General features: G+C 37.1%; 1 protein-coding gene across 7 annotated transcripts in view; it reads left to right on the forward strand.

The window, feature by feature from the left end:
* The window catches only part of LOC5573236 (rap guanine nucleotide exchange factor 4), a 1027655-nt gene that overhangs the window by 244119 nt on the left and 758354 nt on the right, over positions 1-25182 (forward strand). For all 7 annotated transcript variants that reach the window (XR_002499466.1, XM_021840357.1, XM_021840363.1 and 4 more), the window contains exon 4: positions 248-606. Coding sequence is in view for 6 of the 7 variants with exons in the window: in XM_021840357.1 (XP_021696049.1) it covers positions 560-606 (47 nt within the window). In the remaining variant the exon portion in view is untranslated. The remainder of the gene's footprint in view (positions 1-247; positions 607-25182) is intronic.

Consider the following 25182-nt stretch of genomic DNA (forward strand, 5'->3'; position numbering starts at 1 on the left):
GAAGCATAATGAATCGTTTTGAAATCAAACAACTACAATCGATAACTAAGATTGCAGTACTTATTTTGAAAATATAAAAAAAAAAATCTTCAAAAAGAATGCAGCAATATTCAGATTTTTTTTCCGAAAAATCTATCAATGTTACCTCGTTTAACGGTACTTCATCTCAACAAGTTGAGTGATTTTGATGAAAGTAATCGGTCGCTCATTTGATATACGAGATGAAAATAAAAGTTAAATTTCGAAGGTAAAGTGAATTGCGATAAACTTAATCATTGAAACGCAAAACAAATTTGCGAATAATCCAGGAAGAGTGCAAAAGTTGACGAAAAAGTTCTACGACAGCGATATTTCCACGTCCTTAGCATCGAAAATAATTATCCCAGTGAAGTGCGTGGGTAAAGTGCTCCCTCATTCTGATAAAGTGCTTTCAATAGTGTGCAATTGAGAAGCCCACTCATTCGGAATATAATCACCATCGAGTGCGAGGCTGGCCAAAAGAGCACCGGTGTAAAATTCAAATAGGAAAGCCGAAATCAGGAATCCGACCGGCAGCAAAATGACGAACAAAATGGCCATGGAGTGGATTACGGCCATCGACAAGAGGTAAGCTCATTTTGGGAGGCGATTGACCTTATATGTATACGGGGATGGGTTTCCATTCATAACGGGAGGGCTTTGTTGCTGGGTGTGGGGCCTGCGTAATTAAAATGGGATCCGTGCTTTGTTTGCAGTGAACAAACTGGGTGGTTAATTGGATGGGATCCAAGGTGACGAAAGTACCTCGGCGGAAAGCTGATTGAACTGAATGAGCTATTTTTGAATTTATGCAATTTTATCTATTTCGTAGTTGTATACTGATTATGGTTTTAAGATAATAGCCTTTCGGTCTTTTTTTGGAACAAGTACAAAATTAACAGTCTGAGTGAGTGGGAAAGTTTAATGTCCTTAATATAACAAGCTAAACCATTGTGTTTTGAACCGTTATTATCATTCATCGGCAAGGATTCTAAATAGAATATGTACCTACTTTGACAGTGTCCAAGTCATACGCGAAGCGAACAAATTACTAGATCTGTTGAAAATCGGCTGTAGCGTTGGACAAGTTTGGCTAAAACATCGATGTTACTGAATCGATTCTAATTTCATCTATCGAATCCATTCACCGATTTCATCGAATCCTTTGAATCGATGTTTTTGAATCGTTTCGATCTCCAGATTAGTTTGAAATCAATGAAGATTTGCTGGCGTAGCTCTTCTTGTTTCGAATGCATTTTGAAAACTACTTGACAGATCGCGATGCACACATAAACATAACACTCTAAACAAGTATTACCCAAAATTCCATAAATTTTGACCCACGCGATAAAAAGTTACACACAAAACAAAGCTTTTAACCGAGTTCAATTTTTAGTCTAATTTTTTTGTGATTCCTAGACTCTCCTCCTCCCTTCCCCCTTCCTTTCTGTCATGTTTTTCCCACGAATCCAACATCGTTTGGCAGATCACCTTTGTCAGAATGCCATCTGGCCGAAGCGTAATGTGAATGATAACTTTGTGTGTTTAGTTAATCTTCGGTGGTGATTTCTTTACTTCAGGGTTTCGTTTTTACTACCCCTGAAATTGGAGTCATCTGTTACCATTTCAGCTTTAAATACCACCCTATTAGGTTAGTTGCCAACAAAACTGAATTGTGGGGTTCAGAGGTGCGAATCAAAATATCGAAGATACGCCCTTCTTTCAACGTAGGGTGGTAATTTCAAATTTCACACTTCTAAAAATTATTGTTGTCTAAGCAACTAACATTTTACTTTGAAAGTTGCCTTCCTGAAATCACAAGCAGTTCTTTCAACATATACTGGTATGGTGATGATGTGCGCTGCTTTAAACGTCATCATAGATTATCCCTTTGTATAGTCAATGGCTGTTCTTTCAACTATTGGTATCGCACTTGCTAATACTCAAATGTTTTTAATTCTTATGATCATTAGCTTTACTTGCAAGTAAAACTGTGATATTATGAATTCTAATCTTTTCATGAGCGATTCTACCTTCTTTTAAAAATAAGCTATTCTCTTAAAAGATAATGTTAGAATAATCAGAGGCCTTATCCCCATGGTATTCAATCAAAAAATTCATATCGCTAAAAATGGCAATAAAAGTCGAGTCTAGTACACGACACTGAAGACGGCCTTACAGTTGAGGTTGAAATACGCGTATCTGTCAAAGGATACAAACTCTAGTGGAATTAAATGGTATAGTACTAAATTCGGTTTTTTCATCTACTAATTTTTCTTAGCCAACACTCCCCCGTAAAGTTTTTAATGTGAAAATTTCACAAATTTTACATAAGCCTTAACATCCTGTGGACAGCCACCCACTCTTTCAGCGTTATGAACTACGTGAATGAGTCCTTATCTGAATGATGTGGCCGGTAGTAGTGGTAACAGTCACACTCTGCACGGTTTTATTCATAACATATGGCTCATATAATCCCAGATGTTACATATTATTTCTGACATGCTATTTATAATTTCCCAACAAAGCCATTTGTCGGCCAAACGGCATTCAGCCAAAACACATTTGGCCAAAGCTCGATAACTTTTTCAAACAGACTCAAGTCAGAAAAGTAAACAAACTCACTTTATCAATCCTACGTGTTTCGCAGACGCAATTCTACACGTTCCGCTGTAAACCAACTCGTTTCTTTCACCATGCATAAAAACGTCGTAAGTAACGGAATGAAACGGCGTATCATTTTGTCATACATTTTTTGTGTTAAATGATAGGAACTACCTTATATTTAAGCGCGAGCTGATTGCATGCAAAGTTTAAGCGATGTACGTGGCGAAAAAATGCTTAAAAGGAGATTCAGTTTAAACAGGCTTGATAATACTTCTCAACATCATTAGAGCTCGGTGACATACTTTAGAGCAGCGTGCGTCCCTTGCCTCTTTGCGAGAATGCGAAAAAATGCTGTGCAGAGAAGCATCGAAAAATGAGCGAGGAATATGCAGCACAAAACACAACAGAGTAAAATTCCTCGCATTTCTTTACACTCTCACTCGAATTGCTTGAGGATCTGTGTTGAAAATTTTGGGTTCAGCTTTTACTCCTCTGAAAAATGGCAAAATCACCTCCTCTTTGCATCGTGGAGGAGTTCATGTAATGTTCAAGCCTGATTTTAAAACTGTTTTAGAAGACACAACCTTATGATTCTTCTTATTTAGTTTTCTCAAAACCGTATGAAAGTTACTTACGTCGATTTGAAAAAGTAATCGAGAAATAACCCTTTCGGCAAAAAAGTGTTCGGCCTAATGACCAGGAACTACTGTCAAAGATGGACGTCATTTTTGAATGTTCCCTTTGCAGTCAATTTGAGGTGATCGATTACAAGCCAGTATTTTTCACGGTCACCTGTTGTGTGTTGTGTTGAGTGCCATATTTGTTTAAGTTGAGGTATGGGAAGATGTTTGTTTGGATGGCGTAAAGGGCGAACACGAAATTATTGCGACACCGAAAATGTCATAGAATCAAATCAAAATTTGAGGGTAGTTTTATAAATATATTTACTTCAAAAATCAAAAGAAAAATTAATCGATGGAGCCTTGAGTGTAAAATTGATGGCATTTTTGCTTGATGCCCTCCATCAAAGTCTTTACAGTGTCATCCGGTACCAGTTTCTCAGTTTTTTTTCATTTTCTAAACATGTCCTTCTCGTCTTTGACTGTCATCTTGCTCTTCCGAAGTTCCGCTTCATTTTTGCGCAGTACTGCTCCACCGGGCGCAGCTCCGGACAGTTTGGCGGATTCATGTCCTTTGGAACAAAATGGACAGAATTGGCCTCAGGACACTTTAAGAATAGTGGCATGATGCCAAATCTGGCCAAAATAGCGGAGCTTCGTCGTGTACTGCGAGAACGACAGAAGTCGCTTCTCGAGGGACTCAGATTTGTATATTTTACTTTACCATTTACTGTGCCCTTTGTCACGAAAGGCTCACCCTCAGTCCGCAAGAGTAGATGGCCTGCCAAATGAGATATTTGAAGGCGAACTTCGACGTTTTCTTTTTCTTCGTCCACATCGAACTTGCTCTTGCCGGTGAAAAATTCCAACCCCGGAATTTGCTTAAAATCGGCTTCTATATACGTTTCGTCGTCCATCACACAGCAGCCATATTTTGTCAGCATCTTCTAGTAGAGCTTCCGTGCCCGAGTTTTAGCCGTCGATTGTTGCCGCTCATCAAGGTTTGGGAAGTTCTGTACCATGTATGTATGTAGTCCAGCTCTCTTCATTGCATTCTGGACGTAGCTCTGCGACATGCCGATCTTTTCAGCCAAATCACGGTTTGAGATGTTGGGATTTGCTTTAATCATCCGCTTCACCTTTCCCTCCGTCTTTTTGTTCTCCGGTCCCGGTTTTATTCAAGCTCCTTTGCCCTGGTCCACCGTCAACCGCTCCTGGAACCACTTCAACACTTTGGAGACGGTTGAATGGTGAATGTTCAACATTTTTCCCAACTGCCGCACAGTGCGTTGCTCCATAGACAAAAATCAAATTTCAAATTATTTAATCCAGTGATAATAACTACCCTCAAGTGTTTATAGATAGCATCAGTTGTTGAAACAAGTATTTATAAGCTATACAAAGCACTAAAGCTGCTGCAACAAGCGTAGAAAGTGACAGTTCACGGGGTAGCAGAAAAACTAAATTTTGTCGCTTGTTTTCAGCAATGCTTTCAACTCGCACGGAGAGTGTTGAAACCAATCTATTCAATCAAAATCAAAAAAAGGACATGGCTGAAGGTTGATGAAGTATAATATGTAACTTTGATTATCGATTCAAAAAAAAAGTTCCACCGAGTTCCACCTTTATTCACGCACAGAGATCTAAGAATGTCCTCTAAGTGGTCTGAAAGATATAGCTGCAACTTCGAGATTTTTTTACTATTTTTAGGTATACTCCTTAGCCAGCACAAGTATGAAAATGAGTTGTTTGTGATAAAAATCTGAAAATCTTGCAACGCTTTGCGGTCTCGGCTCAACCAGACATTACACCAGAGCAAGTAAATGCTTAAAATAATATATTTTAAATGTCATCATATAAATACTTAGGTTTGATGCTGGATTCTACCCTAAGCTGGGCAAATCACATTAAAAATGTAGAAAAAAAGGTATCATCGCTATGTGGAATTATGCGAAGAGTAAGTCATTTTGTATCGCGCAGAATACTTTTAAACTTCTATTTTGCTCATATTCACTCACGCCTGAGCTATCTAATTATAGCATGGGGTCGTGCCTCGAAGTCTTCTTTGAAAAAGCTCCAAACTCTCCAGAATAGATGTTTGAAAACGATATTTAGCAAACCGTTTTTATTTCCCACTCTTCAACTTTACTCTGATGTCTCTTACAATATCCTTCCAATTTACAGTCTCTGTAAAATTCAGACTCTAATATTTGTTCATGACACTCTGCACAATAATCTGTTTTCATCATAATATTCAACTACCTTCGATATCCCATGGCTATCGTACAAGACGTACACATAATTTGCATCAAAATAGAGCACTTACAATGTTTGGTCAAAAAAGAATTTCAATCATTGGTCCTAATCTGTACAATCAATTACCGGATTACTTGAAACAAATAAGCGATCGCAATAGTTTCAAACAAAAGCTAAAGCAATACTTAAAACTAAATCTTCACGACATTCTTGGATAAAAAATAATATTCGTATTTTGAGCAATATGTCAACTACCAGAAACCAATCATAGATTAATTAAATTCTTTTTTTCTTATATATCTTTTTTTTTTTGTTTAAAGTAAATTAGTAATTATATCATAAGTGGGTCCCTTAAAAGGAACATTTGTTCCACTGGGACGTCACGCCATGTAATTCTATTTAAATTAATCAAAATCTAGTTTTACGTTAATTTCAATCTCAGTTCATGTTTTGCTTGTTTTTTCATTAGTTTTTTATTGTTCACGTGCTGCACAGAGTGAGCTGAGATAGTTGCGTCCACTACCAGGAAGCTACACGTGAGCTTTTTGGTGTGGGGGAAAGTGGCGGGTAAAAAAAAATGTGGATTCCAAGATTTTTTTTCCAAATTTGATTTGAAAAACTGGAACATTGAAAAAAAAACCGATTTTTTTCATGAGGCTTATAAGTCACTCTTGCAGCTACGAGTGAGAAAAGATATATTTGCAAATAAGTTCTTTGATCATTATGAGCAATAAAAGTACAAATAGCAAGAGTTTTCTTGGGAAATAATGAAATTGGCGCTTGGGACATTTTTGCGATAATGCGTATATTATACGTCATTTATGCAAATTGTAGCTCTTTTAACCAGAAACAACTTTCCCTTCCATACCAAGGTGCTCAAATGGCTTGATCTTCCAGTTTTGATTTTTGTCCCGCATCCCCATACATTCAACGCACTGTGTGCCGGTGCGACAGGTCCGGAAATTCCAGGTGTTTGGAAAGAATTTCTCGCGGAACATTACTAAAGGAGAGATTCTCTCCTCTCTCGTTCTCTTTCCATTATAACAGTGAATACTAAAGATTTTAGGAAGTTTTTCACTACAGATCGAAAGTCAATTTCCTTGACTAGCGTTTCATACAAAAAACACAACAGAAGAGGTTAATATCACTCAGTTATTAATGAAAGAGAAAGTAAACAAAGAGAGCCTCTCAATGTTAGATAGGTCCTTTAGTAATGTTTCGCGAGATTTGTCCTCTCGATTCGCGTTGGTTCACCTCCATTTACGTTGAATCGAAAAACACGACTTCGAGTTTGACAGCATGTAAACAATATACATCAATGAGAAAGTGTGCAAAACTTTATTGTTTTTTACCCAATGGTAGAAAAGTTATGCCCTGTTGAATGTGTCGCAATATATGTTTCATTAAGATTTGGATACTGTTCATGTGAAAGTGATGATTATGAATTGGATGAACTGCCAGAAGTTTGGCTCGTCATTTTTTGCTGCACTCTTAAAAATAATGAAAATCACTCCGGACGTAATTCACATTATGACTGAATGACACATGATGTAAGTGATGAAATGACGTAAAAATGGGTTCTGAATAATGTATTGAAAGAAAAATTTAATTTTACATGATGAAGGACATGAAAATGATGCCGCTATGATTGACATTTACCGAATAAGACACCATCGTATTTAAGATGTGACACAAATTCACGTCATTTGGTTCGCTTCTTTTATGTGGATCCAAAATACGTAAAATCGCATGATTTTTTCGGAGTGTGTGGTACTCTTTATCCCTTGCTTTGATGTTCACCCTTACCTACACTCTTGAGTGACCCGTTCGAACAAAACAAGCCTCGCGGAATTGTGATGGCATTCTTTTTTGATAAAATTTTCCTCCGTTGTGTTTTGTATCGCAGCTTCCTCGCTTATTTTTCGTTGCCGCTCAGCTCAGTAAGGAGTGTATAAGCTATCCACATATTTTTCTTTCTAATCATGTAAAAAATAAATATTTTATTCAACCAAAAAACTGATCCTGTATTGAACAAGGTTAAACTTGAACATAAAGAAGACCGGATGAAATTAAAACTATTCTTTTACGAACTTTCGAACTTTTGATCGAACACTCTTCATCAATTTCTGGAAAAGAGTTGCATCACATATTTTGGACGCTTGAGCCCATTTTTTTTTGAATTCCTGCATGTTCCCAGCTACTTTACCAGTCTTCTTGAAGACCCTCTTCACGATTGCCCAGTAACTTTCGATGGGTCGAAGCTGAGGGCAATTTGGTGGATTGATGTTTTTCTCAACAAAATCTATACCGTTTTCCGCAAGCCAATTGAGAGTAGTTTTGGCATAGTGAGCCGACGCTAAATCCGTCCAAAACAGTGCTTCTTATATAAAGGCAGCAATCTCTTCTGAAGACACTCAGATCGATAGATTTCCGCATTTATAGTTCCGGTAGTGTAAAAAATTGACATCAAACCACATGTACATATTGCTTGCCATACCAGCACTTTCCGACCAAATTTCTCCACTTGAATCGATCTGTCCGCATCGCTCAGATCCTCCCCTACGACGGCAGTAAAGTATTGTGGACCCGGAAGGGTTTTTGAGTCCTCCTTTACATAGGTCTCATCGTCCATCAAAACGCATGCATTCGGACGCTGCAAAAGACGCGAGTACAACTTCCGGGCCTTTGTTGCTGATCGCTTCTTCTGTTCTGCACTTTGTTTCGAGATTTTCTGCTTCTTGTAGGTCTCCAGATGGTTCCGCTGCTTGATTCGCTGGATCATTCCGACACTTGTTCCTGATGTTTTGGCCAAATCACGTATTGACATCGATTTGTTCTTCATGATCAGAGATACCACTTTCCGGTCCAGTTTCGGGTTGGAAGAACCAGGTTTTCTGCCTTTTCCTGGTAGCTCATCCAAAGTATAGTGCTCCCCAAACTTGTTAATGATGGTTGTAAAACTTGCATAATGAATTCCAAAGCGTTTCGCCAATTTTCTCATAGTAATACCCTTCTCACTTAGCCATGTGTCCAGAACCTTTTTTTTTCACTTCCTTTTCAAAACGCGACATTTTGGCAGTGCTTCGGAAAGCCCAAATAAGACGCTTCGTTTTCGGGACGCCGGGAGTTTGGATTTCGGTTCACGTGTTTTGCTGGGCAGTATTTTGGAAAGCCCAAACAAGACGCTTCGTTTTCGGGGCTCAGAGAAGTTTTGCTGTTCGCACTATGTGAGTGCGAAAAGATATTCGTGTTCAGTCGAGGATGGATTACCAACTGGTGAGCTCGTTTAATGCTTATGATAATATATGTTTTCATGAAAGCGTTACTTTTATGTTATATGCAATCAAACTTTGTGTGGTTCGTCACTACGAGTGTCGGCATTAATGCCTATTTTGTACAATTCTAGTACACATATTAAATTTTTGACATTACTTAAAAAATGTTTTTGAATTGTTCGACATTATGAATGTCGACGTATTTTTTAAAACTTCTACCAAAGACTCTTCTTCTTGAGACATAAATGCACAGCAATACTTTTATGTAATTTTCAAACAAACTATGTATGGTTCGTCACTACAAGTGTTGGCTTTATTCCTGTTTTGTATAATTTAAAATATATGCATATATTTTGCTCTTTTTGCCATCAATAAAAACTTTTTTTTAATGGTTCGACATTATAAATGTTGACGTTTATTTTAAATCTTCTACCAAAAACTTTTCGAGACAAAAATAAAAACTAGCTTTAAGTATAAGTCGTATTTTTCCTCCTTATCCATGGATCGCATCACCGACCAAAGGTGACTCCCAGATCTTTTCCTTCTCCACTAATAAACACCCTTCCCATAGTGATTGTGGAGATGCAGAGGTATTCTCGGTCTCTAGAAGCAACAATCATTACACCCTAACATTCCTTCCCCATCCCCACTGACTGTGAGGACTTGGCCGGCGTCGTTATTGATCAATAATATTAGATCTGCTAAAATTGCACTCCGAGAGTAAGCGGAAACTCCCATCGCTTATTCATTTGGATCGCAGTGCAATTATTACCAGTTCCGATCAATCACGGAGTAGCAATTATTGACATGTACAGTCAGTCTATGCTATGCTATGCTATGCTTCCTTTTCAAAACGCGACATTTTGGAAACCAAGAATTTGAACCGCGCAAACAAGTAAACAAACGGAAGCTGACAGGCAAACGAACAGCACGCAGTGATGACAACATAAATCATCACAAATACATGCGTACAACGCAAATGTATGTGGATAGCTTATTTTCGATACACTCCTTATTTTTTAGCTTCCTCACAAAGAGACAAAAACAGCACGCTGTTCTAGAGCATGCTACCGAACTCTGGTGATGTTCCTCAATATCACCAAGGTTAAGTTTTTACCAATCATAACCATGAATTCCTCAGCGCGCAATGGTTGAACCGTGTAATACACCTCAAATTAGGTGCTACCTATAATGTGGAGTTTTACAAGCGAGAGCTATTATAAGTCGAATTATGCTAGGCAATCGTGAGCAGTAGTTAACATTTATGATTGTCTTCCTTGTTTAACTTGTTACGTGTTCGAATACCTTTTATGCAATAAATATCAAAGTTTTGGTAAGAGTGCAAGAAGTTACACAAATCCCATATAAGTTTGTTTGTGTGGTGGTTTAATGATGTTCTTTTCCGAACATTTGAAACTTACCCAGATACTTAATGTATACAGCCTTGTGGGGTATTGGTGAGCTTGAATCAATTACTTATCGTAGTTGCGTGATTATCATTGAATATTATTGTCATCTAAGGCATCAACTTATCTTAAACAAACCGAATTTGCATACCAGTTTGCACAAAATATTGGTATTGGTAAAAAGATCGTAGTGATAATGGCTAAAGAAACGTTGACAAAGTTGTTTTTCCCTATTAATGGGAAAAGTATAATCATATATAAAGCAAAGTATCTCCAACCCTTAGTTGTATTCTTCAAGCGTAGCACCAAGCGTGCTTTCAACAAATGATTAAACCTCACTAAACACTGATCAAAACTTACATAGTACAATGAAGCCCCAATGGAATATCATTACCTTAGGCTATCTATTCAATTACATCCAAGCCCAAGAAAGTCAAATCTATAATCGTTGCCAAAAGACTTTGGATTCATTATTTGGCAATTGTCATCATCGTAACAATTGTGCTCATGGCAACGATTTTGAATATTTTGCTGAAGTAATTTCAAAATACGCGTATCCGTCAAAAGATGAACAATTAGGATGGAATTGAAATCTACTGTATTGTTTCTCTTTATTAAGATTTTGCTCAGAAGATTCGAATACGTAAAAAATATCTTTCAAGATAAATGTTCACAATACATATCTTCACAGAAAGACATACTCCGATTGTCTCCAAAATAAATACCTAACCCACCATCTGGTTACGCTGGTCAAAACGAACCACTAAGTAAACTTGAGTGAACAATTCATCACCCTTTAATCCTGACCGATGTTTTCCTGAAGCCATACCCATCGTATACACACCGCACTGCAAATCCAGCACAGGTTATTTATGGACGAAATGAGCGTTGCATAAGTAAATTCACCCGCTCCGAAGCACATCCGGTCGCAAACAATTCTAACTCATCGCATTGTGTTGGTTTTAGGGACAGAAGGGTGAAAGATAAAAGCCCGAAAGCACGAAAGGTCGAAAATGATTTGCCTTGATTTTTTTCCATCTCAAAATAAAAAAAAAAGATTTTCGACTTTTCGAAAGAGCCTGCTTTTCAGCTTTGTGTTCTTATGAGCACTTCCATAGTTATCTACTGAGTGTTTTCTCTGTCCATTTTTGCATTGCTATTTTATCGTGTAGCAAGCACGAAAAAACTCTATGCCCTTAGAAGTCAAGGAAATAACCTTCACGGAAAGATCCTCGACAGGTGGGAATCGAGCCCACGACCCTCAGCTTGGTCTCGCACGTTTACCGCTACGGCTTTTCGAGCCTTTTATCCCTTTTCTCTCTTAGGCCTTTTGTCCATTCGCCTTTCTGTCTTTCACCTTTGAGATTCAATTGTGATGCATGCCCGACTTGTGGAATTGTCTGACTTCGGTCGACTCGAGATACATGCGGATGCCTCCCAGAGCGTGTGAGCTTATTCGACAGACAGCTCCGGGAAGGGGAATGCTTGCTTGCGATTTAACCTGATATACGACGCGGTTTCCATTTCCCGTGTTCTCGGAACCGTGTGTCTGTGCGTTCGAGTGAATTGCTTTGCATGCGGTAATTCCAGGTACGGAGCTGCGGTCTAAAATTCCGACGGAACGTTTCGTAAACTCCGTGGGATCGTTCCGCTCGTTGGTAGCCCGTCAAAAGTGGCACTCATGCGTAAGACAGGATTAGGCCTTCCGATTCCGGCGGCTGACTTCATCTTGTTGGTATATATGTATAGACTATAGTTGATGGGATCCTTTTCCTTCAGTCGTCGTCATTTCCATTACTGAGCGCGGCTGTTACTTCCCAAGGGTTCGGAAGCTCGTGTGAAGATAGGCTCATAACTAGAGATGTCGCAAATTAGCTGATTATTTTCAATTATGTCTACCAATCAATTATCACCAGATTATGTTCGATTGTAGAAGTGGAAAAGTGTGTAATAGCTTGGTGACGCTTTCGCATTGACCGGAGATTTCAAGCCGCGGATATAAGGCAATTCTTCTGAAAAGGCATTGCAGATATTTTTTCTTGATTTCGAAGCACGATCAAAGCAAGCGAAGAAAAACATCTCATATATATCGGTCCATGATCGGAAATGTTTCGCAAGTTGTAACAAGTTTGTAAAATAGCAGAGGCGAAAGAGAGGTCCAAAAAATGAGCGATGATAAAACTCATTTTTATCGCTTATTTACCATTGCGTGTAGGTGTTATACTCAGGTTTCCACATATACAGATTTATCTGTATTTTACAGATTTTCTCAAATATTTTGTGACCAAGAATCTGTATATACAGATTACAGATTTTGTGGTAAAATACAGAAATACAGATTCTGTATACAGAATTTGGCCAAAGTAATACAGATTCATACAGATTTTTGAGAAAAATGGAAATTTGTATTTTTCAAAATCTTAAAATTTAATCTTTAATGTGACAATTCCGCAATGTAGTTACAAATGAATGGTATTTTCATGAATTTCTTGCATAATTTTAACTTCTATTTTAATTTTTGGATATACAGATTTAAAATACAGATATTTTGTTCTAGGATACAGAAATACAGATACTTGAAGGAGAAAATACAGATTTAAATGTGGCAACCCTGGTTATACTTTACTGACATGATAAACAATCCCCGAACATTATCCCCTACGGCATTAGTGCCCCCTATTTTTCTAGCTTGTTTGGAAAGGTTTTATCATCCTCCCGATACAACCAGAGTTGTAGCAGTAGACGATAAACGGACTCTCATGATGTGTTGCGGATCATGATTGTTATTACAGAGAGCGATAAAAGACAGATACTCTTAATTTTTTTCATGATTCAACCCCTCCCGACCAGTGAACAAAAAAAAAATTGTAACACAATTTTATCAAGATTTGTTACAAGTATCAAATTTTGTTAAATATTTGTTAGAAGCACAATTCAAAGTGCTATGTAGGAAATTTTAACATAATTAAAACAACATCAGTTACAATAACAAAAGCTGCTTTAAATTTATTTATATTTAAAACAATTAAACACTTTCTTAGGACTCACACCAGAGTTTAGTGTTAAATTACAGTCTGTGCAGCTAAATGGCTGAAGACGGTGTCCGTGTCTTTTTTTTATTCTCGCATCACTGTACTCACCCGTAACAATTCCTCTATAGAGTAAACCAAAGCAACCGAGAATACCTTGAACAAAACGGAAAACATCAGTAAAACATTATAATTTCATCATAACAACTGCTTACCATTACGATCGTTCTACTATTTTTATTATTTACATTTCTTGCTTTGTATCCTTGTCTGACAGTTGCAGAAGATTCAATCCATATATTGTATAACAGAAACCTTTAAACACATTATTTAATACAATACTTCTGGAAAGTTCCATGCAAGTAAATAGGGAAGCGCGGAGTATAAATTTGACACACTTAGTTGTACCAGTATGACATAAACTGTGAATTCGAACGAATCTCCGCTCGTGTAATTATTCCCTACCGGATCGTATCCGTGAAATCAAGGATGCTTTAAAGATTTTCCCGAAAATTTCTCCAGATGTATTTCAATGAACTTGTTCTGAAGGAAATGTTTGCTGAGTTTGTCAATGATTGCTACTGTATCTGATCCGAATGTATCCGAGAATTACAGAAATTTAAGTGATCGTTAGGATTCCATTGTGGATGTCCTTAGAGTAGTATTACAATTTCGAGAGAAACGTATAAACAATTTCTAGAAAATTGCAATACAGTTCCTTTATGAATCTAAGTATCTGTTATAAAATTCATGGAGGTATCATAAGTACGTAGAGCAATTCTTGAAAAAATCCTGTAGAACTCCTTTAAGTATTTGAATCTTAATTCTTTATGAAGCAAAATTTAAGCACAATGGAACATGCAAAGAGCTTCACCGGTGGAAATATTTTAAAATATTTTCTAATATTCATCACAGATAAAACTTTCATATTTTTTATATCCGTCCAAAACCATTGGTTGAATCCGTAGCTAAGTCGATAAATGGAATTATATCGCATTTTGGACACCAGATTGCCCATTCTGTATCATCAATTTACGAAATAAATCGAGGGTTCGTAAATCAAATTGGTTCGTAAATTGAATCAAGTCGTAAAACGAGGGTTTGCCTTTTGGAGTCTACTCGTAAAAACATCTCGATATAGCAGGGACCATCTTGATAGGGAGAGATCGAGACATAGAACAAATTTTTAACGAATACTAGATTGAAAATCACGCCGTTGCCAAGAAAATCAAAAACAAAAAGATGTCATCTCGATGTCCGAAAAAATTATCGACATAGGGAGAGATATCGAGATATAGAACATCGAGATGTAAAGAGAGTCGACTGTATAATGGATGTATTTGGTTCTTAAACAGGCTAAAATGTGTGGAAGTTAAGGTATTCCAAGAACTCCTTGGAGATGGGCAAATGATTCTACATTTTAGTAAATGGAGATCAATTTATCATTTCTAATTAGAAGAACATCTCACAATACTCGACACAAGAGTATTGTTATATTTTGTAGAACCATTTGTATAGTCAAGATGCCAGTTTTGGTAACTTAGTGAGAACGACAGGTGTTCTAGTTCATCCAAAAACTTCCTTTAATAAATACCCTAGAACTACTAGTGTGATAAGCAAACTATTAATGGTTTTTAATATGGCACAAACCCCTAACCGTTCATATAAGTTAACAGGGAATTATATGCATAAGTACCGATGTTCTTCGTTCTTCATGTGTTCTTCAAGGACCAGTAGCGTAGCTAGGTAGGTGCGATCCGAACCAGGCCCCAGGTTCCTAGGGGGTCAAAAATCATGTTGAATGTTTCCTATGGCAGTAGAAACTCAGTTTATAACAAACTAAAAGGTATATAAGTAGAGAAAATCAAGTGTTGAGGGGCACATGTAGCATCCAGTTATATTGCGTTAGTTCAACCATATAGAACACTTGTTTTTAACAGATCGTCGTGTTTTTTTTATTCAAAAATACATCATTCTGTTAATCAAAAATATCCGGGCCCCTCTATAAGTTGAGCTGGAGGAAGCCAGGAACTGCTTTGGAAATATTTCTATTGTGAGCCATTTTCTAAACCAAGCCGGTCTCAGAGCCTTTCAAAATGAATGTTTGTATTCCTAAGAGCGATTATTCCATGGGTTTATATATTTATCATGGGGGCCCAGATAGCCGTAGCGGTAAACGCGCAGCTATCCAGCATGACCATGCTGAGGGTCGTGGGTTCGAATCCCGCTGGTAGAGGATCTTTTCGTAAAGGAAATTTTCTCGATTCCCAGGGCATAGAGTATCTTCGTACCTGACACACGACATACACATGCAAAAATGGTCAATCGGCAAAGAAAGCTCTCAGTTAATAACTGTGGAAGTGCTCATAAGAACTCTAATCTGAGAAGCAGGCTTTGTCCCAGTTGGGACGTAATGCCAGAAAAGAAGAAGAAGATATATTTATCATGGAAAAGCTTCAGTAATTCTTCTTGTGATTTGTCTACAACCTTTTCTTCAGGGATACATATAATACATACATACTCCGGGAATTGTTATAAAGATTCCTCTAATGTTTTTATCAGAAATTTGATTTGATAGACTTAAAATGATTTCTCAATTTGAATTGAACGATTTGGAAAACTTTAAATGATTTCCTACAATGTGCTAATTATTCCAGAAATTCACACAACATTTCCTAAAAATTTTCTTCTAGTTCTACCGATATTCAAGCAACTATTTTAGCATTACAACTACCGAAATATTCCCCTTACAAGAATACATCCATGAAATTTTACATAGGTTTATTCCAGGATTGAAAACATTCATGTAGAAAATGTTTAGAGAAATCAAACAAGAAAAGCTCTCATGTCACGTTTTTCAGTATTAATTTATGTCAGTCTAGAACCACTCCTTCAAGCATTACTCCACAGATTGTTACAGGAATTGTTACATTTAGTTTACATCAACTTAATTCAACCGGAGATTCCTCATACATTTCTCCAGACATTTTGAGTTCTTTCAAACATTTCTTGAATAATTTGTGAAGAATTTTCTCAACAGATTCTTCAATTCAATAGTTCATTTAAGGTTTAAGACCACAAAATACTACAGCAACCATTTCTGTAATTCCCTCAAGAGTTCCACTCGAGAATTTCCAGGGAATTTCACTAGAAAATCCAATTGGATATTATGAAGGGTTCTTCTTCTTCTTCTTCTTGGCATTTACGTCCTCATCGGGACAGAGCCTGCTCTTCAGCTTAGTGTTCTTATGAGCACTTCCATAGTTATTAAGTGAGAGCTTTCTTTGTCATTGTTGCCATTTTCGCATTCGTATACCGTGTGGCAGGTACGATTATACTCTATGCCCAGGGAAGTCAAGGAAATTTCCATTACGAAAAGATCCTGGACCGACCGGGAATTGAACCCAGACACCTTCAGCATGACTTTGCTTTGTAGCCGCGGACTCTAACCACACGGCTAAGGAAGGCCCCATTATGAAGGGTTCAGTTTGGTTAGTTTTTCAATAATTACTTCATCAGTTTTTTCGGGATGCTTATTCAAGGCGCTCCCAAGAGTCCGGAGATCTTTGTTGGAATGTATTATCAATTTTACCACAATCAATCTCTAGGATTTAGTTTCAAAATATCCACTGGATTATTTTTTCAGTATTCCTCTTCAATTATTTTTGGAAAAATTCCTGAGTTCACTATTGAAGTCGTTCTTAGAGGAATCCTAGATGAATTCTTTGATTTCTTTCTTTTTGGAAAATTTTGGAAAAGCCTGATGAAGAATTCTTAAACAAAATTCTCTCAAGGTAGTTTTTGATCAATTTCTAGTTGCAATATTAAAAAACTTTGAACGAAATTAAGAAAATGAAAAAAAAAATCCAAAACAAACTCAGAAGTAATTTTTGAATTGTAGAGGAGAAGCGCGGAATTAGTTCCGAGAAGGATAACTTTCTTGAGAAAAGAATCTTTTTGAAAATTCCTGGAGCCGGATCGCCTTCCTTCCGTTTTCTTCAAGAAGTGTGCTTCCTCGCTCTCGTTATCAGTATCGATTATTTTCATTGGACGGCATGTTTCCTTAAGCATGGAAGATGGCATCTATTACGCCCATTCACAAAAGTGGCAGTATACGCGATGTCGAGAATTATCGCCCGATCTCAATACTAAACTGCTTGGGTAAGGTACGTGAGAAAATGGTTCATGAAGTTCTTTACCGCTCCGTCCGACATGTGATATCTGATAGTCAGCATGGATTCATGAAAAACCGTTCGACGACTATAAATCTCATGACATTTGCAAACAAATTAACTAAGAGGATCGAAAAGAGGCAGCAGGTTGACGCAGTTTGTATTGATTTCTCCAAAACTTTCGATAAAGTGTCCCACACGTTAGCTGTGGAGAAAATGCGGCACATTGGCTTGCCCGACTGGATCATCAACTGGACGTCATCGTACTTAACTAATCGTAAGATACTTGTTTTTAATTATGAATCGTGGTTAACGGCTAACCAGCCGAGTGGAAGTTTAACAACCACCGAAAAGCTAAACATTGCATATAATTTGCGATTGGATTAAATGGACAAATTGATGTGAAGTTTTGCGACAAAGTTACACGTCTTCTCAGTGAGAATCGAACTCACGACTCCCTGATCTCTAGTTAGGGCGCGTTACCCCTACGCCATGAGAGGACTCATGAACGCAGAAGTTTACCTGAATTCGATTTCAGCTCAATAATCACGTGATCCTTTTTCGCAAAATGCACCTCTTTCGGAAGAATTAGATGCCCATCCAAACACAACGCTTTCTATATATATCCAATGCCTAGCCCGAGAGCGCATTATTTTTGTTTGGATGGGCACCTAATTCTTCCGAAAGAGGTGCACTTTGCCCACAAACATTTTCTAAAAGTAACTCTATTCAGATTTAAAGAAACCTACTTCATTGAATTACTATTAGTGCGTACAGCATCATTGATCGTCCATGCTTGTACATATTTGGAAACTATATTTTACAGTATTCAGTGTCATGCGAAAGTTAATATAGAGTAAGGTGGGGCAAAAGTTCGACCTTAGTGGTATAATCAAAGTTTCCAGGAAAATAATTGCAGATGAAACAAAATAAATACCATACAGCGAACCTTCATCATATTGGCTATAATTTTGCTGAACAAACTTGTGTCAAAATATTTACACATTTTTAGTTATAACAGTTTCAAAATTGATTGTCTTATTCGAACTTTTGCCCCACCGGTGGGGCAAAAGTTCGAATCTAGTGTGGGGCAAAAGTTCGTTGGCTAAAACACAAAATATCAATACTTTTATGCCAGGCATACTTTCTACCAGCCGTAAACTTATGTTTGCCGAAAAATACACACTAAATTTTCATCAAAAAATGCCCAAAACAGGGTTAATTGTAATACACCCAAAAAAATAGCAGTTTTTCGCAAAACTAAGGGAAATGTAAAATTTTTGTGACATTTTTCGCACGATCAGGCAAATTTCGCTAAATTTGAAGATAATATGTAGATTTAAGGAAATTTGAAAAAATGTCCGTGCGTTTATACATGGGTCGAACTTTTGCCCCGCTATGGGCCAAAAATTGATTCCAACTATTTATGGAAAAACTAATCCACGTCAAAACATCCTTATGATAGGCCTAGAAACGCCCTTACAAAAAATATTGAAAAATATTTTATCTTCATTTGGTTCCATGCATCGAAAGTTTGACCAAATATTACAATATTTACGTCGAAAAACAGCAAATAGCCATAACTTTTCCAAATCTCAATCAATTTTTATGATATTTGGAGTGAAAGTCTCTTACTTAAATAGCATTCGAACCACCATGACATTTCTAAGTTTTGATTTGATTTGAGCTAGAAATCTTAAAAAGAAACTCATGCCCCACTTTACTCTAAGCCACGCAAAACAGAATGCGAAAGTTGTCGAAAATATTATTTTATGAAAAATTGGTGCATAATGATTTTGTGGCTATTTGACACCCGAAAACTGTAACTTTATTCGATTAGTAACTAATCGATTATTTGAACTTTTGAGACATCTCTACCCGTGACGAGGGCAAAGATTTCAATAATGTTGTATTCCAGCTCCACCGAAATCGAATCGAGTATGATAATCATATTAATTCCCCAACCAGCTTTCTAACCTTTTGTTACGGGGTGATTCACAGACACGCAAGATGTGGGTGGGTGGATGAGGCAATGCGGTATGTAATTCATTGGAAATTGAGGATGTTATGGCAGAGCGTGATACGCGCGGTGCAGGAGTTCATCGTTGTGGGAAATGAGCGAGCATAGTTCTTGGTTAATGAGCTGATTGATGAAATACAACAGGGGGCTATCAGCGTTAGAAGAAAAGCTGTAGTCATGCAAGGTTGTATCGATTTCCGCTGTGTAACAAATCAATGCATTAACCTCAATATAATGGGAATGATAATTTAATCCATTGAATTGGATGTGGACGATTACGATTATGGATAACTTCGAGACATCAATCTAAAGACTGTATTGTAACACAAAACTGGACAGAGCAGTATGCATTGACTTTTTTTCTATACAAATTGGTTAGATTTGGAGACTCAGTTTCTAGTATTCCGTCCGGTCCCTTCACCTTAGATTGTACAGAACTTTAAATTTTCTCGGTATGAAATTCGAAGTTGTCATAAGCGTGTTCTGAGCAATAAAAATAAGATTTTCTAAGTTCTTCAATTAGGAAAAAAATTACAAGATTGTAAATAAGAAATATATTTAAAAAAGTTTTAGAGCTATATGCTTTTCAGCAAAATTTTACAATTTCGTGGGAAAAACAAATATGAATAATATTAAACTTTAATGATACTGATTGATTTACAGGTATTTTGAAACTGAATTCATGCCATTTTTTGAAAAAGTGGAGATTTCGAAATTTTAAATAGAAAATTTAATGTAAAAATATTAAATTTGAATTTCTGCTGAGTGAAATGTATGTTATATCTGATTAGAAGTGAAAATTGTAAATCAATCAGAGCACTAGAAGTCGAGATCGAAGCATCCAATCATATTTGTTTGAAAAAACGGCCAATGCGATCTTCATTCTGTCCAGTATTGTACATACTCTCTAAATTCATGGAATAGTATAAATATATAGCCTAACATCAACAAAGGACATATGTGTGAAAATGGAAACTGTTTAAACTAGTTTGGTGTGATTTTCACCATTCGCTTAACAGAAGTTTAAAATCCTATTACCATATGGGGGATGACGTTGTCGTTTTCTTCATCACAGCGAAGTTTATTCACAGCTCATTCGCAGTCATGTAACGAAGTAATTATTTCGCAATCTGTCAGCTCGTCGGAGTGCACGGCTCAATCCTTTAGCAATTTTCACGTCCAATTTGCTTCATCTTAATCAACTTGATACCTTCATACACATCCCATATAAATATACTCTCCGTTGGTGTTGCATTTCCATACGGTACACTATATGGGACATTCCATACCAAATCTTCACATTAAAAGTACAAACGTACAATCGACCATCACTGCGAAAATCCTGTTTATACCTATCGGAGGCGGGGATATGGGTTATGGGAAGAGTCTACGTGAACTGTTGGGATTTGAATTCGAAACTTGTAACCATTTGAGTTATTGTGTTACCAAGTGGCTCGGTAGTTTAATTGGTCAAGTACTCGTCTAGCATACAAGCGTCGTGGGTTCGAATCCCACTTGAGATTTTTTTCATAATTTCACTCATAATTCATCCATCGTTACCACGCGTGATTAAATAGGCAGCGTCCATTTATTACGTAACGCGTAAATTGACAATTTTCTACTCCCTCCTCCAATGCATAACACTTTTTTTGTATGAGATTTTTTTTTTATATGAACCATAACGGTGGGGCATACTCCCCCATCCTCCTAGATCGTTACGTACTTTGTAGACGATGCCCTAATTAATTTAAAAACCATGCGGATGGGATTACCGAACACCTCAATATATGTGCCAATATGAAAATTAAGTTTTTGCAGGATTGATCAGAATTTGGTTGAAATCGGTAATGGTAAATTACACGTGTTGTGTAACTTGGTATGGAATGACTCATACGTAGCTCTCTGGGGATGGATAGGCACAACTAGACTACAGAAAGTTGTTTGATACCATCCGGCTCATATAGTACCCGTAGAAAGCCGAGTGTAAGCCATGACAAGACACAAAACGCTTCGAAAGGATAACACGGCTCGTTGGTAGCGTTGCCTTCAGTGACTCGTAACGTCGTCGTCGTCGCCTTTCGGTGACCACACCATGTGTGTTGTGCTTAAACTATTCAAAACGTCTTCTTGCGTTGGCAGGAGGCTCAAACCCTCGAGGGGCACATTGGACCGAAATGGGTTGTCATCAGTTGCTTCTTCAGTGGTGCCGAGTAGTTGAGATTTATAGCTGTGTGGGGCTGTCAGCCACGGAATTCACGAAAATTGCGCTACTTATTAGGAGCTACTTATACGAAAATGAATTTACAACCACACCTGTTTGAATTCGAGTATCCAAAATGATGTTTTAAGAGAAAATGCAGAGAAAATAACCACTAAGATAGGTACCATAAAAAAATGTATAGCAACTGAAGCATTTGACGTTTAAAAAAATATTAGTGCCATTCAAAATATTACAAACATTATATATGTCAGATCTGACATTGTCATCCTAATTTAGTGAGACTAAATTGAACTAATATTAACGTTTTTCAAAAGAATTCACCTGTTCAAAAGCCATAACACGAAGCTTTAATAAGCTTAGTCTAACATAATTTTTATTGAACTAGCTTTCAACATCAAGTTTCAGAATTTAGTAACTTTGCCATCGTTCGATCTATTATAATGAAATTTTCAGGAATATCACAAATTAGTCATACTTTTATTTCATGCACTAAAAAATTTTAATAGAGTGATTCGTTCAAACGGATTCAGTTCCAAATGGTTTAGAGTACGTAAGGTTTTCAACAAAAGTTTTAGGATAAAATGTGAAAAACCTTATCAAAAACTTTGAAAAATCGATATAACATTGATATTAAAATGCTATGGTCTCCAACTGCAATTGCAAGTTTTCGGTTTTTTTTTTTATTTTTGCTTAATAATATTTTTCTTCTGCCAATGGAATCTGTTTTTGAAGCTTTTTTCAAAATTTTAGATTCTTTCCAAATAGAGCCTACTTCTGAGCTAATTTTTCTTATTATCAATTTCACAGTTATTTACTTTCATTTACAGAGCTTTCTTCGCCAATCGACCATTTATGGCATGCATGAAGACGTCAGAATATGCCCTGTGGAGTCAAGACTATTTCCAATACAAAAAGATCCTCGACTCAAATTCATGATCTCCAACTTGATCTTGTTCAATAGCTGCGCGTTTGACGTTACGGTTATTTAAGTCCGTATTCCAGAATACGCTAATATTTACCTTAGAATACGTGCCAGTAAGCAAACGACGCATATCATCCATCTTATCGAATGTTGCTCCAGTTTATCCTCCAGATATCACCAGACAGGAGCATCTCGTTACTCATCCCTCTCGTGTCATCATTTGTTCCGCCTCACCAGACATCCGATGGGAAAGCAACACAAATAAAATAAATTGTATCTAATCTCTCAATCACGTCCAATCAGCATACATCTTCCGTCTTGGACTCTCAACCAAGATGTAGGATGCGAGTACGACGACCAAGGCGATGCGGTGGTATAGCTTCGAGCATCCTGCACTAATAAAAGCCATTGCTCATTTTGCTACAGCGTAGAAAAGCATACCGTTCGGTTGTTGTGTCGGTCCGGTCCGTTGGTTGTCTCCGAGGGGACATACCGGGAAAACTAATACCCCAATCCGGGAACGACGCGCTCTGTGGCAACGGAATCCTACAGGATTCGGAAACGGTGCACGGTGGAGGAAAGTCAGACAAAACCTCGATTTTTTGGGGTTCCAAGAACATCAGCTATGGAAAAGATAAATTTTCAACTTGATTGGGTGAAAATCTACTAGGCAAGATTGTTTCTAAGTGACGAGATGTAGTGATAATTCTTCAATAATGGCGAATATATGGAAAGACAAGTTCTATAATTCATTGCAAAGTTTAATATTAGGCAAAAATGAGGAATATAAATCATGAAAAGTCCACACATGTCTATTTATTCTAAATAATTCGTATTGTGGAATCAAGCTCTCCATCCACTATTAAAAAATTAAGTGCTTTGAAAACTCGATAACGTGGACGAATCATACAGAGTGATTTATTTTATATGTTTTCTTACGATTCTTCACTAAGTCCTCAAGTGTCTGTAAGGGGGAAGGGGTGGTAAAATGAACATCTTGACGGTATAATCTTGTTTTTTTTTTTTTTTTTTATCAAAAACCGAAGAATTTGTATGGTACTATTGCACAACATAAAAAATAGGCGTAATATCTAAAGCAGCAACACAAGTTCAGACTAAAAAGCCAAATTTTCACATATTTTTATCGCTAGTAAAAAACGATTCAAATGTTCATTTTACATGCACTAAGTGGTTAAAACGAACAGCTGTTGGTGGTAAAATGAACATCGTGCAAAAAACGTGAGCAAAACAAATATTTTTGAAAATTATTATGGAATTTCCCAAAATATATCCAATAATAATTTAAACCCATTCAAAATTAAATTTAAGGTGTCAGATTTGACATCATAACAATATTCACGTCAATGAAAACCTCACGACCTCCGAGCTAAAAGTTATGTCAGTTCTAATATTCAACCGAGATTTTCTAAAATCTTAGTTTTCATTGATAATTTCACTTCAATTGATCTCCGTATCAACCCGAACACTCCGAAATATGCTCTCAATCGTCCAAGTGTGATAAGAATTCATTCAAGTTAGTTTTTCTCGGTAAAAGTCACGGTGTTCATTTTACCATCACTTCCCATATGAATCAAAACGGTTATGGTGCCAAATTGCTCTTGTTTTTGGTCAATTAATCGATCAAATTTTAAGCGTGAATGCCTGTGGCTTCGATGCATCTTCACCTTAAAAGTCGTGGACAACTTGGTTGCACTCTTTTGCTCATATCTTTTGACTCAATTGAGATCAATTCTCAAAACGTTAACAGTTTTGTGAAGGGATTTGGATACCGGTGGCCAATCCAGACCATTAAAAGGCTCATTGTAAATACATGGATACCTTTTTTCTTATATGGAACCATCTTGATCGATGCTACCAAAATCGCACCGCCGTGATTTAGGGTTGCTCCTCTAATTGAGCATGCAGAAAAACAGCTACAAAATCGTGGCAATTCTTCGTCACTGTTAATAGAACGCGTTGATTTTTGGAGACTCACAGTGCAAACAACAAGACGGTAGTCACTGAGCTTCAGTTTCGAGTAGCCCGAAATTTTGTCTGGCATTTGATATTATATTACTGTGTACAACAGCCTTTATAAGGGCGCTATATTATGCTACAAAAGGGTTAACTGGCAATTTTCTTTCAACGCGACTGGATAATCCTGCTCAAATGTATATCTGCAATTAAACTCAATAATTCAACTCGGATATCAAGTTGAAAGTTTGGTAAATGTGCACCCTTTGAACGCGCGTTTCTTTCACCACTGGACTGATCTATCGCAGATTTTTTTACAAGTACGGAAATATTAATAAACGTTCACGATTGCATTAGAGTCAGTGTCTTCAGCGGGCTCATTTTTCACAGTCCAAATAATTAGTGCTGTGAAGACACCAACATGATTCAATGCAATTCTGCACTTCTATTCACATTTTCGCACTTATGAAGCCGCACTTTGCAGTCCAGTACCATTACCAATTATTTCAAAATTAGCGACCACTTCTCCATCTGAACGCGTTTTACACGAGACATGTAAATCCCTAGCCATAACATCATTTTTATGTACACAACAGAGGCCTTGTTTAATCACAAGGTGAAACGAAGAGTACGAATGGGAGAAACATCATCTGTTGTTGTAG

This window comes from Aedes aegypti, chromosome 2 (assembly GCF_002204515.2).
Source record: "Aedes aegypti strain LVP_AGWG chromosome 2, AaegL5.0 Primary Assembly, whole genome shotgun sequence".
Lineage (NCBI taxonomy): Eukaryota > Metazoa > Arthropoda > Insecta > Diptera > Culicidae > Aedes > Aedes aegypti.